This window comes from Trichoderma harzianum (assembly GCF_003025095.1).
Source record: "Trichoderma harzianum CBS 226.95 unplaced genomic scaffold M431scaffold_6, whole genome shotgun sequence".
In the NCBI taxonomy this organism is placed as follows: Eukaryota; Fungi; Ascomycota; class Sordariomycetes; order Hypocreales; family Hypocreaceae; genus Trichoderma; species Trichoderma harzianum.
In genome coordinates this window covers 1,443,071-1,459,247 of record NW_020209254.1, presented here as the reverse complement: position 1 = coordinate 1,459,247, position 16,177 = coordinate 1,443,071, and the positions used below count along the sequence as shown (strand labels likewise).

General features: G+C 51.9%; 7 protein-coding genes and 1 non-coding gene across 8 annotated transcripts; 2 read left to right on the top strand and 6 right to left on the bottom strand.

Moving 5' to 3' along the window:
• Position 1: 1 nt before the first annotated feature.
• M431DRAFT_t94 lies at positions 2–82 on the bottom strand. The gene has a single exon. It is a non-coding gene; the product is annotated as a tRNA-Ser (tRNA).
• A 648-nt stretch (positions 83–730) lies between these two features.
• Positions 731–2,582, top strand: M431DRAFT_84984 (hypothetical protein; the record flags this gene model as incomplete). The annotated part of the gene is made up of 3 exons (XM_024923500.1): positions 731–1,422; positions 1,515–2,097; positions 2,181–2,582. 3 exons carry the CDS (start codon positions 731–733, stop codon positions 2,580–2,582), a joined length of 1,677 nt encoding a protein of 558 aa, XP_024774617.1.
• A 184-nt stretch (positions 2,583–2,766) lies between these two features.
• Positions 2,767–4,483, bottom strand: M431DRAFT_495171 (hypothetical protein; the record flags this gene model as incomplete). Its single annotated transcript, XM_024917331.1, has 3 exons — positions 2,767–3,651; positions 3,777–3,945; positions 4,452–4,483. 3 exons carry the CDS (start codon positions 4,481–4,483, stop codon positions 2,767–2,769), a joined length of 1,086 nt encoding a protein of 361 aa, XP_024774616.1.
• Positions 4,476–5,918, bottom strand: M431DRAFT_508360 (hypothetical protein). The gene is made up of 4 exons (XM_024919098.1): positions 5,726–5,918; positions 5,409–5,604; positions 5,061–5,348; positions 4,476–4,997 (listed from the first exon to the last, which is right to left on the bottom strand). The coding sequence occupies exons 1-4, from the start codon at positions 5,848–5,850 to the stop codon at positions 4,758–4,760; spliced, it is 849 nt and encodes a 282-aa protein (XP_024774615.1). The 5' UTR covers positions 5,851–5,918; the 3' UTR covers positions 4,476–4,757.
• A 136-nt stretch (positions 5,919–6,054) lies between these two features.
• On the bottom strand, positions 6,055–7,675 carry M431DRAFT_531014 (hypothetical protein). Its single transcript, XM_024920811.1, has 2 exons — positions 6,841–7,675; positions 6,055–6,774 (listed from the first exon to the last, which is right to left on the bottom strand). The coding sequence occupies exons 1-2, from the start codon at positions 7,449–7,451 to the stop codon at positions 6,246–6,248; spliced, it is 1,140 nt and encodes a 379-aa protein (XP_024774614.1). The 5' UTR covers positions 7,452–7,675; the 3' UTR covers positions 6,055–6,245.
• Positions 7,676–8,475: 800 nt separating this feature from the next.
• M431DRAFT_84570 (hypothetical protein) lies at positions 8,476–10,165 on the bottom strand (the record flags this gene model as incomplete). The annotated part of the gene is made up of 4 exons (XM_024923445.1): positions 8,476–9,471; positions 9,556–9,681; positions 9,823–9,932; positions 10,087–10,165. The coding sequence occupies 4 exons, from the start codon at positions 10,163–10,165 to the stop codon at positions 8,476–8,478; spliced, it is 1,311 nt and encodes a 436-aa protein (XP_024774613.1).
• Positions 10,166–11,689: 1,524 nt separating this feature from the next.
• M431DRAFT_433808 (hypothetical protein) lies at positions 11,690–12,710 on the bottom strand. Its single transcript, XM_024915127.1, has 3 exons — positions 12,518–12,710; positions 12,375–12,463; positions 11,690–12,314 (listed from the first exon to the last, which is right to left on the bottom strand). The coding sequence occupies exons 1-3, from the start codon at positions 12,624–12,626 to the stop codon at positions 11,919–11,921; spliced, it is 594 nt and encodes a 197-aa protein (XP_024774612.1). The 5' UTR covers positions 12,627–12,710; the 3' UTR covers positions 11,690–11,918.
• Positions 12,711–15,174: 2,464 nt separating this feature from the next.
• Positions 15,175–15,985, top strand: M431DRAFT_433804 (hypothetical protein). Its single transcript, XM_024915126.1, has one exon. It carries the CDS (start codon positions 15,276–15,278, stop codon positions 15,906–15,908), a length of 633 nt encoding a protein of 210 aa, XP_024774611.1. The 5' UTR covers positions 15,175–15,275; the 3' UTR covers positions 15,909–15,985.
• The last annotated feature ends 192 nt before the right edge of the window (positions 15,986–16,177 follow it).

Here is a 16,177-nt window from a genome sequence, read left to right as displayed (position 1 = left end):
TCGACGGAGACAGGATTCGAACCTGCGAGGCCGAAGCCATATGATTTCTAGTCATACCCATTAACCACTCTGGCACTCCGCCAATCAGATGATTGATGAATGGGGGTGCACTATTATCCAACATGCGTGTATTGCAATTGTACGGAGTGCGGTGCAAAATCATTGCAATTCAATTCGCTATAGGGTAAGGGATCTGAATGAGTTCAGATTTACATCCATCGCATGCTGTGCTTTTGTCGCGTCGCTTTGAATGACTGAGCCGATAAAGAGGGCTAGAGGGATGAATAGGCCTTCTCCATGATGTTAAATCGCACATTAGAGTCTAGCGAGAGCGCCAGAAGCCGAGATAAATCTTAGTTACCAACACGGTGGAAGATGGCTAATTGTGGCTTACAACAAACTCATACACCTATCGAACTTCATAGCTACTCTAGCTTTCAAACAACTTCCATTCACTCATGTCTACCTGTTCTAATGGAATAATAAAAATGACCAAAAGAGCTTAAATGCTTTACGTCATTTGAAAGAAAATGGAACTAACAAAATCATGATTTAGCAGTCAAAGCTCCAGGCAGCCTGAAACCACATGTCATCTCCAGCCTGCGTCTAACCCCACCACAGGTTTGGAGGCTCGGTTCAAGCTGCTTCACCCCACCACTCCGCATCGTCCCTGAATTGCGCAAAAGCACAATCACGCGACGCCCCAGGACTTGAAGCTATCTACAACACAATGCCCGCCGAGGAATCCAAGCCGGTCGACCCGGCCGTCAACGAAGTCGACGCCGACATCAAGGGCAAGCAAGCCGCGGCCGAATCCGACGCCGAGGAGGAAGATGACGAGCCCACGGCCGGTGACGCCTCTGCGGCTGGCACTGCTCCGGCCAAGAAGAAGAAGAAGTCCAAGCGGAAGAAGGCCAAGGAGGTGCTGACTGGCAAGTCTGGCGACGCCGAGGCAGACCTGAAAAAGGCCATTGGAGGGCTCACGCCGCAGCAGCTCCAGGAGCTCATGGCGCTTAACCCAGCTCTGGCGGGCGAGCTGTCGCAGGCCTCGGGCAGCGCAAACCCTTCGCCGGACCAGATCGCCGAGCTGCTCAAGAAGATGAACCTGCAGGACATCATGACGGGTCTGGCGGCCGCGGGCAAGAACGTCAAGGACATGGCCTCGTACAAGTTCTGGCAGACGCAGCCGGTGCCCAAGTTTGGCGAGGACGAGAAGACGGTCGAGGAGGGGCCTCTGAAGATCCAGACGGTCGACGAGATCTCCAAGGAGCCGGCGCCTTTGGTGGCTGGATTCGAGTGGGTAGAGATGGATCTGACGAATGACGAGGAGATCAAGGAGATTTATGAGCTGCTCAACGGACACTACGTTGAGGACGACGAGGCCATGTTCCGATTCAACTACGGACCTGGCATCCTGAAATGGTGAGCTGGCCTGAATCTGGCACCTCCTCCACCACACCCTTACTGAGCTGGAGGACAAGATCATGTACTAACATCATCTGTGTGATATCCAGGGCCATGATGCCTCCTGGCTGGGCCAAGCACTACCACGTTGGCGTCCGCGCCACCCAGTCCCGCAAGCTCGTCGCCTTCATCTCTGCCATCCCCGTGCGCGTGCGAGTCCGTAACAAGGTCATCACCTGCTCCGAAGTCAACTTCCTCTGCGTCCACAAGAAGCTTCGCGGCAAGCGTCTGGCCCCCGTTCTCATCAAGGAAATCACCCGTATCAGCAACCTGCACGAGATCTGGCAGGGTCTGTACACGGCCGGCATCGTCCTCCCCAGGCCCGTCAGCACGTGCCGCTACTACCACCGCTCGCTCAACTGGCAGAAGCTGTACGAGTGCAACTTTGTCCACCTGCCCCATGGAAGCAAGCCTCAGTACCAGATCCGGAAGTATGCGGTCCCGGACCATACCTCTACCAAGGGTCTGCGTGAGATGAAGCCTGCGGATATCGAAGCCGTTGTCAACTTGATGGATCGGTACATGAAACGGTTCGACATTGCGCCTGAGATGTCCACGGAGGAAGCAACTCATTGGTTCTGTCCAACGGTTGCCCCTGGACAGGACCAATACATCTGGTCCTATGTTGTCGAGGTAAGAAAAAATAAAAAGCATTCCATACTATCGAAATTAGCCCATCCTTTTACTAACGGTTTATTTCTTCTTCTTCACTGCAGGATAACGAGAAAAACATCACCGACTTCTTCTCCTTCTACTGCATCGAGTCATCCGCCATCAACAACCCCAAACACGACGTCATTCGCGTCGCCTACCTCTTCTACTACGCCACCGACACGGCCCTCAAGGAGCCCTTTGACAAGGCCGCCCTCAAGTCCCGCCTCAACGACCTCATACACGACGCCCTCATCCTCGCCAAGCAGGCCCAATTCGACGTCTTCAACGCCCTGTCCCTCATGGACAACGGCCTCTTCCTCGAGCAGCAGAAGTTTGGCGCCGGCGACGGGCAGCTGCACTACTACCTGTTCAACTACAGGGCCAACCCCATAGCCGGAGGCGTCGACAAGAAGAACCAGTTGGACGAGAATGCCCTTAGTGGCGTCGGATTGGTCTTGCCATAGAAGGAGGTTTGTTTTGTACACGGGAAGAACCATAGCATCAAATATAGGAAGAGAAGAAATAGTAGATAGGTTCTAAGTGGTTAGCTGTTGATGCAAATTTATAACCCAAATGACGGTTGATATTCAATTCACAACAAATCCGCATGCTCTCTGCATATGCCCCTGTATGTGCCGTTCAAATCTATCACAGTTTCCCCCAAGCCGTAAATCTCTCCTCCAACAGGGCGTTGAGCCACTCTGCTCTATCCATAATTGGTGCATGTCCCATTCCTTCAACTATCAGCCCCATGCCTGGCTCAATGTGCTTGATCAGCTTCTCTCCATTCGGCACTGTAATCATATTATCTACCGTCCCATGCATGACCAGGATGCGCTCCCTCCCCACGCGATCCGCCATCGTTTTCAGTTGCTGCGGCGTTTTGCGGTGCCCTGCTGCCGCAATCAGCTGGCATAGGAAGCCCTGCTGCGTGAACCAGCTTGCGTGACGCTTCTTGAAGAGCTCCTGCGCCTGAAACCGCTGGAAATTGTTGTCAAAGGTGCGGTACTCTCCATCAGGCGTGCCAGGCGCAGGGCCGCACCGAGACGTCGTCTTTGGCGAGGGCAGCGACGCGGCATCGTCCGGGGCGGCGAGCCATTCCTCGGGGAAGAGTTTCCGGCCAGTGTCAAAGATGCTCTGGTCCTCCGACTTGGGGATCACGAAGCTCAGGCGCTGCCACATGGCGTCGGACCAGGACTTTGCCGGCCCGCTCTCGAACTGCGCCGTGGTGCCCATCAAGGTCAGGGAGCGCAGGCGGGTGGGAATCGCATAGGCGACCTCCTGGGCGATCATGCCACCAAGGGAAAGACCGACGAGATGGAAATCGCGCTCGGCGGTCCAGCCAACGTGGTCGAGCACCTCGACGATGTCGGCGGCCATGCCGCTGGTGGTGTAGCGCGCAATGGGCTTGTCGCTGTCGCCCATGCCTCGGTTGTCCAGGATGAGGACGGAATACTCATTTGAGCGGTCGTGGCCAAAGTATTTCGTCTGGCGCTGCCACGACGTCTTTATACCGGCCAAGCCCATGATGAACTAGAAGCAGCCAAAGATTGTCAGCTGAAGGAAAGAAAAGAGCTCGCATTTACTCCGTAGTATACAAGGAGATTCAACGCTTAAAAACAGCCATGGGCAGACCAAAGAACCAGCAAAAAACATACCAAAACTTTAGTTGGTCCATCTCCATGAATCTCCCAAGCAATCTTCACAGGACCGCCTCGCCCTTTGGCAACCTCAACCGTGCCTTGCTGATGAGGCTCCAGAGCCCAGATCACCGAAGCAAAAGCAGGATGGCTAATCGTCTCTTCGGCAGATGGTGGTGTGAACGTCCTACAAATATCCAGCGTCACGTCAGCCTCCCATCTGATGAATGGCGATGAGAAACAAGGCGAAAGGCGAGACACAACTGCCAGCGAGTGAGACACAAGACGTGGGTCGCGCGAAGTGTCACCAACAACGGGCGTTACACTCGCCTCTGGCAGCTGCTGAGATGGATTGCATTGGATGGAGGGGACTTACATGGTATCTCGTTGTTTGTTGAAAACTTCAGTCTTAGAAGCAAACCAAATCAGAGAATTGGGACGTTGGAGCGAGAACAAGCACTTGGCGTCTAGTCTGACAGCTCTCAACTAGTGTGCAGCAGATATAGCGCTCTATATGCGTCTACGAGATGAAATGCCAGGATATCATGCAAACTGAAACATCCAATCCAAGTCTTTCAAGGCACAGTGCTTTTTACCTCGGGATATGTAAATTGGTATCAATGCGGGAGGTGGTGGCATCTCGTGTTGAGGTAGTTGGAAGTCAAAACTGCTGACATCATCATCGATACGTACCTACCGTCGTCATTCGTGTTGAGCCTCGGCATGCGTGACAGCATCTGATTGATTTACTCATTTTTCAACAATGGCTTCTCTATGCTTTAATGCTTCAATACATAATATCTTACATCATCTTGACTATGCATTTGTGTCTTTTCATCCCTCATATCATCAAAAAGAGGCAATTCATGTCTCGCCGGATGCCAATGGCCTCTCTAGCTAGATGGGCTATACTAGAGATCTAGTCCAGTTGCTTCTAAGCTGAGAAAATAGCCCCCATCTCAACCCCCTTTTCGTTGTCTGCCTTGCTCTTCAAGATCCTCACCTCTCGCCGGCCAATCGTCGGCGCTGAACCTCACCCAAGGCCTTGGTTCCGCTCAAGAAGGCGGCGACACCAACAGCGCCAATCGCAGGCAAGGTCTGGAACAGGTTCCACTGAGTGTAGTAGAGGAAGAAGACACCCTCCATGGCAACGATTGATCCGAAGAAGACGACATGTGAAATGGGAGCATTGCCCAGAGCCTTCTGCACATGAGTAAAGTTTCCGCCAAGAGCAAACCACTATCACAAGTTAGCATAGATACGTTTTATATTATCAAGTTCATGAGGGTTCAAAAAACATACGCCGATAAACAGAGCGGGCACAGTAGCTAGCACGGCGAGTGCGAATGTAATAGAGACGATCTTGGGAGGGTTCTTGGGATCGGCTCGGAAAATGTGATGGATCTCAGCAAGCTTGCCGTATCGCAGTGGCTTCTCGTAACTAGGCGCAGAGGTGGCCGCGTCCAGCTTGACGGTGAAATCGAAAACAGGGGTAACTGAGCCCTTGGAAGAGCCAAAGGAGGCCAGAACAAGGCTGGCTTCGAGGGGCTCTTGAGAGAGAAGCAGTTGGACGGGAAGATCTTTCTGAGACTGCCTTTGGTGTTAGCTATCGCCAGCCAATTGATCTCTTTTTCGCGGGAGTCAGCATACAATTTCGACCGTTCCCTTTCCAGAGTCCTTCACGGTCAACGGGAAAGGAGCCTCCAGACCAGATGCCTCCTTCACGACCAAGAAAGCTTGGTGTGGTCGCTTCGCCGTGGAGCCGTCTTTTGTCGTGAGCGTCACTTTGAGCTTGTCCTGGTGACCCAGAGTAAGGGTGTTCTGCACCCGATCAACGCCGCTGAATCTGTAATTACAATTGTTAGCAAATTGATTTCAAACGCTTGTGTTGTTGGAAAATCAAAGGACTGCATGGCCCAGGAAGAGTAACCAAGCCAAAGCTCAGTCTTGGCGCCAGGGAAGCTCACTTCTCTACCGCATCATTGCCGGCTTTTGAGAGCACTTTGACGGTACCGTCCGAAAAGGTCCATGAGGAAGCAGCAGAGGCGACCGTGGCGAGCGCCAAAAGTGTTGAGGCAACAGAGAATCGCATGGTGACGGACGGCGTTGGTGCGAGGAAGATGCTCCAAGATGACAGCTTAGAACAGCTTTGGTCCTAAAGGTTACGTGGTTGAGTCGCAGGGTGGGGCTCTGATTGGCCGGCTGTCATGTACAACACACGGTGCATGCGACATTATGCACTGTACCAGTCTGACTGTCTCATTGGAGAGTGCGCGGTATCTCATAAACAATGTCTGCGAAGGAATAAAAGTAGATGCTTGTTTTGTGTAAAATCTATCAATATATACACGGCAGTGCTCAGTCAATGCCAGCTTCGCGATAGTTACAAATCTGGCCGCAATAAGTCATATCTTCTGGCTGTGGTCTACAAGCGCTGTGATCAACCAGGCAAATCACATCCGATCATAAAACTTTCCCCCAACGTAGTCATAATTCAGTCTTCTTGCTGGTTTCAGTGGTAGTTTCGCTTCTCTTTTCCTTCGGAGCGGCCTTTGGGAAGTGTCCGGATAAGTCCATCCACTCTGCCGTGAATGCCAGGACGAGCTTTGTCCAATCCGACACAGTCGGCATGTCAAGATGCTCGCCATCATCCGCCATTGTGTGCCACACGTCAGGAAATGGAGTGGGAATCAAGTGGAGGATGTCAACGCCCCTTCTCAGGAAGGGAATGTGGTCGTCTTCAATGCCTCCATAGCCGAACTGATCGGCACGCTTTTGTGCGTCTGGTAGGAACGGACTGCTGGGGTTGGATTCAAGCAGTCCTAGGTCACGCATGCGCTTCTCTAGTACCGCCATGTTATTGTAAGCCCAGTGGGTGGTTAAAAAGTAGGACGGCACGCGAGGGTTAGGCGACCCGAGAAGATCCAAGAGAACAAAGAGGCTGATGGAGTGCAGAGGCGTCCTGAAAGTTGACATGGAAGGGTGAAACTCGGACTCCCACGTCTCGGCCAATGATCTGGGAAGACAATGTTAACAAAGATGATTCAACAACAAAGGGACAAATAGTGTTGGAAGTTCGTACCTTGCGCCGTACAGCGAGTCCGTCTGCGTCCAGCGCACGAAAGCTTCCTCTCCGTCCAGCAACAGGATCTGCACCCCAACACCAGGCTCCAAGTTATCGTCAAGGTCGCCGCTCGCAGCCATGGCATCCCACTTGGACTTCAACGCCCCATCGATGCTCCTCGCAATGTGCATCAGCATCGCGCACGGCGCCGCGCTGTCTATCGCCCCAATGAAATCCTTGGGTTCAATCTTGCTATCGTAATGCGCCACCAGCGTCAGCCTCCCGACTTCTCCCTCCCGATACCCCGGAGGATCGCGACGCAGAATGATGTTTGCGAAAGGTATTTCATTGTTGCCAGTCGCCGGCGTCTTGGAGGTTGAGTTCTGCCATATGAGTTCCCAATCTGGCAGGTTGGCCGTGAAGAAGTCGACAAAGTGCTGCTGCGTCTTCTTCTGCCCTTCGGTGCCGGGCACTCGCGGTATGAGGATCGGAGCTAGGAGCTTTCCGTTGTGAATATCAAAATCGTCGCCGGGAGATGGTAGACCGCGCAGATCGTCGTCGGTCAGGGTCCCTATGCCGAGGGCGGCGCCCACGAGGCCAAGCAGCGGGACCAACACGTTGAAGAGCATCTCTATCGTTTGTCAGGCTCGGTCGGCGAATCTCAGTGGCTCCAGCCTGCAGGGCCAATCTGCGCTCTGCCCTAGTTCAAGAGGCCGGCAGCAACCAAAGAAAAGAAAGGCGACGCCAAACACACAGAGAAGCGTCTAGGACGAGGTTGTCATCGTCTGGCGCAAGACGACATACAAATGTGTTATCGCCAGTCTGGCGTTATGTTGTTATCTTAGCACCAGCCAAAGTACGTGGCCACACTTGCGGGTGCGGAAGCCACCCCGCTAAACCGCATTGCGGAGCCCCCTAGCCCTTGTTATGTCGCTGTTCCTGAGCATCGTTGAGCCGGCAATTCAGGCGTCGGTTAGTCTGCATGCGGCTTAGGGAGTTTTGGGGCTCTCGACTCTGGAATGATATTCGTTGTTGTTGCAGCAACACGGGAATTGAAGTGCCCCCGTGCTGCTTTTGGGCCCGTTACACATTAATATCGTTTTCGCTAGAATGTACATGATGCCCGATATCACTTGAAAGAGTAGTCCAGTATATGTCAATGTAGTTGTAGCAATTACTCTTAAAACATGAGGTTGAATCTATATAGCCCCAGGATTAATAAGGAATACCAGATAAGAATATTACATGTTGCCCATTTTGGCCCGGGAATCTTAAAAGCCAGAGCATGCTCATAGTAAAAGCGTAAAGCACCAAACCAAACGCCAAGTCAGCCATGCCTGTTGCACTCTGGGCTGCTCATATCATATACAAGCACGCATTTCCTTCTCTATGTATATATGCCCCCAAACCATGTCTTCTAGTTAAAATCGTCGTCGAATCGTCTGGTCTCCCCTTCTTCTCCCCTTTTTGTTAACCCGCCAACGGCTGCTGGAATCCTAGCTCCGCATCAAAGTCTCTAACTTCGTTTCATGAGGGCATTACTTGTGTTTAAGGAGCAAAAACATAAGTAGAGAAACTGGAAATGAAAAAGAAAGAATAGAACAGAATAGAAAAATTTCACAAGATCCTCGGGGTGACGATCAGCAACACGCTTTAGTGCAGCTTGGTGGCAGCTCGAGCAGCCATCTTGTTGGCCATCTGCTTCTCCTTGGGAATAGTGAGAGCTTGGATGCCCAGAAAGTTGCAGATGCTGGTGATCACCAAGTAGGCCCAGCGGAAGTAGACCACCACCGAAAAGAGGAAATAGGCCCACATGTAAAACAGTTCCAGTTGGGGGCTAATCTGGGGGAAACCGATTCGAGGAAGGTTCGCAAGAATAGCACCGCCAACCAGAGGAGTCAGCATGACAGTCCAGTACGGGAACGGCTGGCGGGTCAAGTGCGCAAGAATCATCTTAGTCGTCAGTCGTCCGAAAACGAAAGACATGGTGAAGCAAAATAGGACAAGGTGGTTATCCTTCATGAGCGAGCTGTATGGAGAAAACACCCAGGCACCCGTGCAGATGGTGAAGACGGCCATTGGGATCCATTCCATAAACACGGGGAGAACAGGGAGGCCCTTTGCTTGGCGCGCACGGGTAACGTTCAGGACGCAAAAGGGGATGTGGCAGGTAACCAGCAGGAAAATCAGCATGCCAACCCAGATATCCCGGAAAGAGACATCTCCAATGAGGTGAGCCACTCCCTCCAGGTGGTCGCCCCAGATATGTGCCAGAGGCTTCGTGAAAACGTCCGGCCCGTAGATTCCAGAGACGATCATGATACCGCAGGCAATAAGGAGGCCTTCAGTCGGGCCATTGAAGAAGCCAAGATACAGCGTGTGCGTGTGGTACGTCTCCCACGTCGAGAAGAACATGGGGAGGCAAGGGATAAGCGCAGTGAAGATGCCGGAAGGTGACGTGCCCAGCCCCATGGCGGCCGTTTCGAGCAAACTGGCGAGTGTGCAGTTGAGCGAGTCGATGCCGTGGTCGAAGAGCTCGCCCAAGCCGCTCGAGGTTCCGGTTCTTCTGGCCTGTTTTCCGTCGACATTGTCCATCGTCTGGTACATGAAGAGTCCGAATGCAAAGCTAAAGTACAGCCATGACGGTGCCTATACGGAGATTTCCAATCAGTATGTCGACTCTCGAGGTTGCGCATAGCAGATATAAGGCATGGTTGAATGTCGGTGACGTACCGGTCCCACCAAATCGGGCATGTAGATGACCATCAACGCGACGTTGAAGAGGATGAAGAAGAACCCCAGAAGGGTGACCATGTTGGGGGCGAGCCATAGCGGCAATACTTCGACGAAGGCATTCCACTACAATCCATCTCCGTTAGCTACCATTTGCCTCAAGCTTTAGTTGGCATTGAGCCTGCCCGTCGCGAGGAGGGGCAGGGTATCAACAAAGGCCAACTGCAACGTCATGCGGAAACGTGGGGATGATCGGTGAAGCCGTACCCATGGACCCAGGATGTATTTCGATACCGGTGATTTATCGACGCTCGAATATTTGTACGACTTGAGATGGATCAGGGCATCATCCGAGATGCACTCGGCCACAGCCTGCTCTAGCCCACCGAGCCGGGTTAGCCACCAAGTCAACCAACGAAAGTAAAAAACGACTCCCTCCAGATGCCAATCTCGATAGCGCGAGCGACTAGCCACAGCCCAGAACCGAAGCAAGGATCCCTCCCCATATCAAAGACAAGATTATGTACTTACTTGTGTTAGGAGCCATACTACCACCACCTCGTGTTGAGGTAATATCGCCCTGATGCAATGGCAGCGTGTTGCTGGACATCGTAGAGGGGGGGGGAGCCGGGGGCCCGGGGGAAGGAGGTAGGAGCTTCTTTTTAAAAAAAGGACACAAAAGGGCGCCAAGGGGGAACCTCCAGGCGCTCTAGGATTGTCTCTGTGGGAGAACTAGTTGGTTACTCCTTGCTCCCGTGCGTCTATTAGAGTGCGCAAACTTCAGACAGAATTTTTGGTCGGCCAAGTGACCAAGAGTCTGGTTTCGTTGGGAGGCGTGCATGAAAAGCTGCGGTTTGTGGTCCTCGGACCCCTGTAAAGAGCCTCGGAAAATCTGCCCGTGGGCCTCTAAGTCCCCTGAGCTGGAACCGCTACAGCCCCCAAAGAGCTGCTAGAGAGCTTCCACAACCCCCCAACTCAGAGCCTAATGGGGGATCTTTCACGCGGGCCCCACTCTTGGTAATCTAAAGAGATGATAGTCGCCAGCACGTGAAAGCCCGAAATTCGTTGAGGCGCCAAGAAGTCGACTTTGTGCTAATCTCCTCATACATTCAGTTTAGTAGCGGTACCCGCGATGACACTGTGGCTTCTGATAAGTGGAAAGGCACTGTACTTGATGCAATGAATGTCATTGAGTCATTGGTGTTACTGCTAAAGTATAGTGTGACGTTGCCAGCCGGGTCGATGAGCCGGTAGGAAGCGCTACTTTGGCAGTGACAAAATAAGACGTTGAAGCTGCAACGTTTGTTTGACAAGCTGTGAAACAAAGTTCATTCTAAGGGAGTAGCTGCATCCAGCATTCGGCTTTTATTCCCATATCTAATAGTTATGATGATAGAAACTAGAAGAGAGTAATGATAGTAGCAGATACTTGGAGACACCTTGAAGAACCAGTTGCCCAGTAGATAGACAGACGGTGTATTCTCAGGACTCTTCAACCCTACTTGCCTACGTAGTCACTGGGGCGTTGGGTAAAATCACCGGACGAAAAGCAGAAGCGCCTAAATATGTTGGTAGAGTGGGTATGTTGCCTAGTTGGCAAAGCACATATACTAGATAGGATATCTAGAGCGCGCTCGCTTGGACATGTGAAAAGAAGCGAAGACCAAAAGGGCGCATGCGTTCTATTCAACAAGATTCTTCCTTAAACGAAGTAGGGCGATTCTCATACAGCTGCCAGCTCTTGACAAGTTGCAGTCTCGTTTATTTTGTCCACCCAAAGCTTTCCGCCTTGCAGCCGCCATCTCGCCAATATGCACGTTAAACCTTGCACATGATTCTGAGCTGGAGAGCTCGTGATTGGGCGCTTATTCAAGGATCGAGTGCGTCTTGACATTGGATCAAACATCTAGCTCGCCATGATGTCAATCATTTGGCAAAGGTCGCGTGATGTGATTCAGAAACATCATGTGCAAACCATCAAAGAACCACAAAAAGGGCTTCCTAAAGCTGCAGCCGTCATAGGCTAAATGCTTGCCGCCGATATTTTTCCGATCTCGAATGACAAAGAGCATTTGATGTGCTTCGCAAAATGATACGATGACGACGACTCAATGGCAAACAAGGGCTTTGAAAGCAATATATTCATGTCAATGTATCGTATCGAAAAGGCATTCAACAGTATTAAGTAATTCCCGTGACCAAACTTCCGGCAGTACGCATAATGATATTCCAATGTAAGACGCACGCTCCAATGAAACCAGCAAACCAATCAAACATTAGGCGATCTCAATTGAGCAATCTATCACTTGCTCGACCGCATGACTTCTTTTCAGAACCTCCCCATGTTGTTGTTGCAGCAGCTATTATAGCAGAGCAAAGCCGACAAACATGCTTCCGAGAAGAACTGCCAATCCATAGGCCCGCCCAACCTCAACCGCAGGGGCTGCCATTGACTTGCCCTTGCCGCTGCTGCTACCACCTCCGGGAACGCCAGTGAAGATGGTGTCAGGGCCGGCAGTGGTAGAGGTGGCGGCAGGGGTCGTTGTCGTAGCAGTCGAAGTTGAGTTGTAACGCTTAGGATCAGTGGCACCACAAGGGTTATCCTCGGCGCAGTTAGACGCACAAGTGTTGTCCGAGCCACAAGCAGTCCTGCACTGGACCACAAACTCCTGGCAAATGAAAAAGGGCAGTGTCAAGGTGTACTCGGAGATGTTAGGCTGCTTGTTGTCACCACAGAGACAGCCAAAGCTCAATGTATCCTAAAAGAAAATAGTCAGCGCGAGCACATTACACGACTGCTGTTCTATTCATCAACATACAGGGCTGCAGTCGTTGACCAATGTGGGCTTGCTGGTCGTCTGCTGGCAGATGATGGGGCATGTCGACGTCTCAGAACGGCACCAGCTCTCTGTACCATGTTAGCATCTGCGCGCCATACCATGATAGCGAATGGGTATCTCACGTCTTGTGGCCAGAGGAACACTATCAGGGTCGATGTAGTAGCTCTTCGCATTGGCCAACGAGACAAATGCCATCGTGGCGGCGGCAACGGCTGATTTGAAGGACACCATATTGACTGTATAGTACGACGACGGGGAGACGCGTTCGTGAAGATGTGCCAAAGTGATACTATTAGAAACTATCACGCGGGGATATTAGTGATACGATTCGCAAGATACAATTGCCTGATGTGGTTGAACGAAGAGAAAACAGAATCACGGAGACGACAAAGACAAGGCAGCAGACGAGGTCCCAGACCCCGGGAAAAGAAAGGAAGCAGCTCTGTTACTCACATGGTATGGAAACGGCGACCTGCAGGAGAAGTGCGGACCCAAAAGCGAAAGACTGGGAAGGCAAAAGGAGCTCAACAAACGACTCGTTAACGACAGAGATGGCGGCAGCAGCGAGAAAGAAAGGACAGGATCAAGAAGGAGGCATGCCCGGAAGCACTTTTATGAGCTGGCCGGCGGAGGCGACGGAGGTCCGGCCCAGAATCTCTCCAGAAGCCCCAAGTGACCAGGGCGGGTGGGAAGCGAGACCAGGAGGCGAGTCTGTCCACCGGCCCCCCAGCTCAAGCTTTGCCTATCAAACCAATGGACGCACAAACGGGCAGCTTCGGTATCAGGCTAGCTCAGTTCGTGTTCCCTCCACAGCACCGTCTGGGCAGAGCAAACGGGGCCCCCTGTGAGAGGTCTCACATTTTGCACGGGTCGAAGCATCCATACAAGCCAAAATCAGGTGTAGGTTGCAATGTTGGGTTCAATTCTCACAGGCGCTGGCTAGTGGCTAGTACCTGGAGCAATTGGCACTATGGCGCTGCTGCTACTGCAAATCTCGCACTCAAAATTGGCGACTTTGACCCTTGCCGGCCTAGTGCCTCCACCATCTACCCGACTTGTTTATCCAGAGTTCAGTAATAAACGTTCGACCGCGAAAGTCATGAAGCTACAAGTCATCAAAATGCCCGCTAGTGCCCATTAGTAGCGCGCGTTCGCTAGTGGAAAGATCCGAGCTTGCAGTAGCTTCTCCCCCCTTTTGAGCTTCTGGGCGAGCTAGGAAATGAAGCGTCTCTCGCAAAAAAAGGGCACGATAGGAGCCAAGCGCAAGAGGGAAATGCTCGTACAGAGATGGGAGCAAATAGCCAGACGCTCCCTTTACAGGAACATGGGACGTTGTACTGAACAGCACAGTTCTTGACTGGCATTCCGCCGTGCTACCGTCCACTGCCTAATCTTCGCTGCCATGTGCGTCCTCGTGTTGCGTTCCGTCCTTGGTACAGGTTGCATTTGCTGCTTGTCGGGCGGATTCTTTCAAGAAGCCGTCCATGGATCCAACATTACGAGCCCCGGTCATCCAAGCAAGCAGAGGGCACTAGCGGCTCTGGAAGGCAGTTGAGTATCGAACCAGGGTTCTCCGCTTGACGAGAACCAGAACCACCCATCCATTTTGAACCGTATCAGTCTCTGAGCTCTTCGTATTCCGCTGTGCTATGCATGCAGATGGAGACGGGAGCTACAGTCGCACTTATGCAGACACTTGCATCCAGTCGACACACGCAGAGACAGGTGAAAATGCTCCGCGTTCTCCGCACACTACTGAGCGAGTAGCCTCAGAAAGATAGCACCATGTCGTAACAGCATTCCGGGAAGAATGAGTCGCCTGAAAAGTCACATTCGTGGGGAGATCCACCTGCGCAACCGGATTACGATCACCACAGCACTGGCGATGCGAGGGGGCGAATATGGGAGAAAGCGTGCATATCTCACCATACTGCCCCGAGCTTATTGAAGGTTTTTCTCGTCCCTGGTCGCGACAGGGTCAGTGTACAGTTATAACGGAGAGCCCCCTTCGGAGTGGACGAGGTACAAGGGCAATTTCATGACATGTCAGACATGCATCCCGGTACGAGGCTCCATTCCTGCTCCCTACCTAGGTAGGCAGTTGGTTGCTCGGCCTCATTTCTGCACAGACATGCTTCGGATTCGTGGCAAGGGCCCAGCACGGGCTGCTCCGTACCTGTACAGGCGCAATTTTATGGAGAATCTGCCCAGCATCGCGAGAAAGCAAGGCTCAAGCGCAAGTCGGGAGCGAGCACCCGTATGCAGACAGCACTGTTGATGCAGTGTAGCACAAGATAAAGCTCGGGAAAGCAAAGATGCCCACCGTGAGCCTGGAAAGCTTGGCAAGATCTTGAAATCTGGGGCAGAGACAAAATTGGAGGGAGGAGTTTAATCCAACCCAGCGATTCGCGAATGAGAGACGAGAGTCGAGAGCTATGGCTGCGCGATATATGAAGAGGGTCCGGTTTAGAACTGTTATAGTGTGGGGAATCAAGATGGGATATGGCTTTTCCCTTCTACCACATCAGACGACGATCAGTCCAGAGCCAAGTGCTGCTAGTACGAGTATTAGCCAAAATGCTCGTACGGGCACAGTGTCGTTTCGATATCATTACGAGTACTGCGCTTTGCTTTTGTGTGCCAAGGCGGGATACACCGTATCATAGCCAAGACGCATGAATACGACTTACGAAGCGATATGCCGCCGTCAGAATGCCCTCATTAACCGTCGACAGACGGTGAGGCACCACCTCGTAATCTCTCACTAGCGTTAATGAAACGAAGTACTCCTTTTATTACAACGCAAAACCGCTTTGTATCAGCCAAGCAGCTACTCGTACTCGAAAGGTACGACAAGTACTAGTAGCGACTGTTGGCCGAATGATGGTTGTTGGCTACTCTACCAAGGTGTTCCATAATGTGAAGATCTCAGACCGGCACATGAAGAGACAGTGGCGACAGAGCAGCCTTCGAGATGGACTCGATATGCACCTACTAATGCAATTGATGAGAGATATACAGCTAGTGACAGCCAGCGTGGCCAACAACATGCGAGTCCCACAGATATCAAGCCGAACAGAACCGGCGTCTTCGATGTGTCATACCAAACAGCTCCTCGCTCAGCATCGTTTACTCATACATGGCCCAGAAATTCAGTTCAATAGGGCTTGCCCTAATTCCTTTGATTTCAAACAAGAGTACATGCGAATTACAGGTAGCCATGAAGAGTCAGCTTATCATTACTCATACGGCGACACCGAAAGATGCATTAAGGGGATGATCACCACCAAGAAGCACGGATCTAGTCATACCTCCTCCGAACAAGAATCTCGATGGATAACTCGTTTCCTTTCTGACGAGATTCAGAGGCTGTTGGATGATTATACCCACCTCTTCTGGCGAATGGTCAGAGCAGACAATACGACTGGTCTGGTAAAATCGATGGCAAAATGTCAATGCGACTGTCTGCGATATCAGGCATTAACGGCGCGGGAAAAAAAAAAAGAGAGCTAAGTCGTGGGTAGAGTTCCATCGCCACCAGGTCGACTAAGTTAGCCAGGCAAACCGCCGGTAGTCGACAATTCGGTACTACGGAGCATATCCTGAGTTACTCCCACTTGGTGGCAAAGCAACGTTCCCAAGGGATCGGAGAGCTGTAGCTTCTATTTCATGACAGCCCAGGACTCCATCCGATTCTGATAGCAGCATCACCAACATCACTGCCTCCAGCAAGAGGCCTGAGTTTCTGTCGAGGAATCCCCACCTCAGCGAGAGCTTTTGGA

Coding starts and splice junctions, on each gene's coding strand:
- M431DRAFT_433804 (XM_024915126.1), top strand. CDS start 15,276: ATGATGGTTGTTGGCTACTCTACCAAGGTGTTCCATAATGTGAAGATC.
- M431DRAFT_508360 (XM_024919098.1), bottom strand. CDS start 5,850: ATGCGATTCTCTGTTGCCTCAACACTTTTGGCGCTCGCCACGGTCGCC. Junction 5,349..5,408: donor GAAAGGGAACGGTCGAAATT/GTATGCTGACTC, acceptor CACCAAAGGCAG/TCTCAGAAAGATCTTCCCGT. Junction 4,998..5,060: donor TGCCCGCTCTGTTTATCGGC/GTATGTTTTTTG, acceptor AACTTGTGATAG/TGGTTTGCTCTTGGCGGAAA.
- M431DRAFT_531014 (XM_024920811.1), bottom strand. CDS start 7,451: ATGCTCTTCAACGTGTTGGTCCCGCTGCTTGGCCTCGTGGGCGCCGCC. Junction 6,775..6,840: donor GACTCGCTGTACGGCGCAAG/GTACGAACTTCC, acceptor TTGTCTTCCCAG/ATCATTGGCCGAGACGTGGG.
- M431DRAFT_433808 (XM_024915127.1), bottom strand. CDS start 12,626: ATGGTGTCCTTCAAATCAGCCGTTGCCGCCGCCACGATGGCATTTGTC. Junction 12,464..12,517: donor TGTTCCTCTGGCCACAAGAC/GTGAGATACCCA, acceptor AACATGGTACAG/AGAGCTGGTGCCGTTCTGAG. Junction 12,315..12,374: donor TGGTCAACGACTGCAGCCCT/GTATGTTGATGA, acceptor ATTTTCTTTTAG/GATACATTGAGCTTTGGCTG.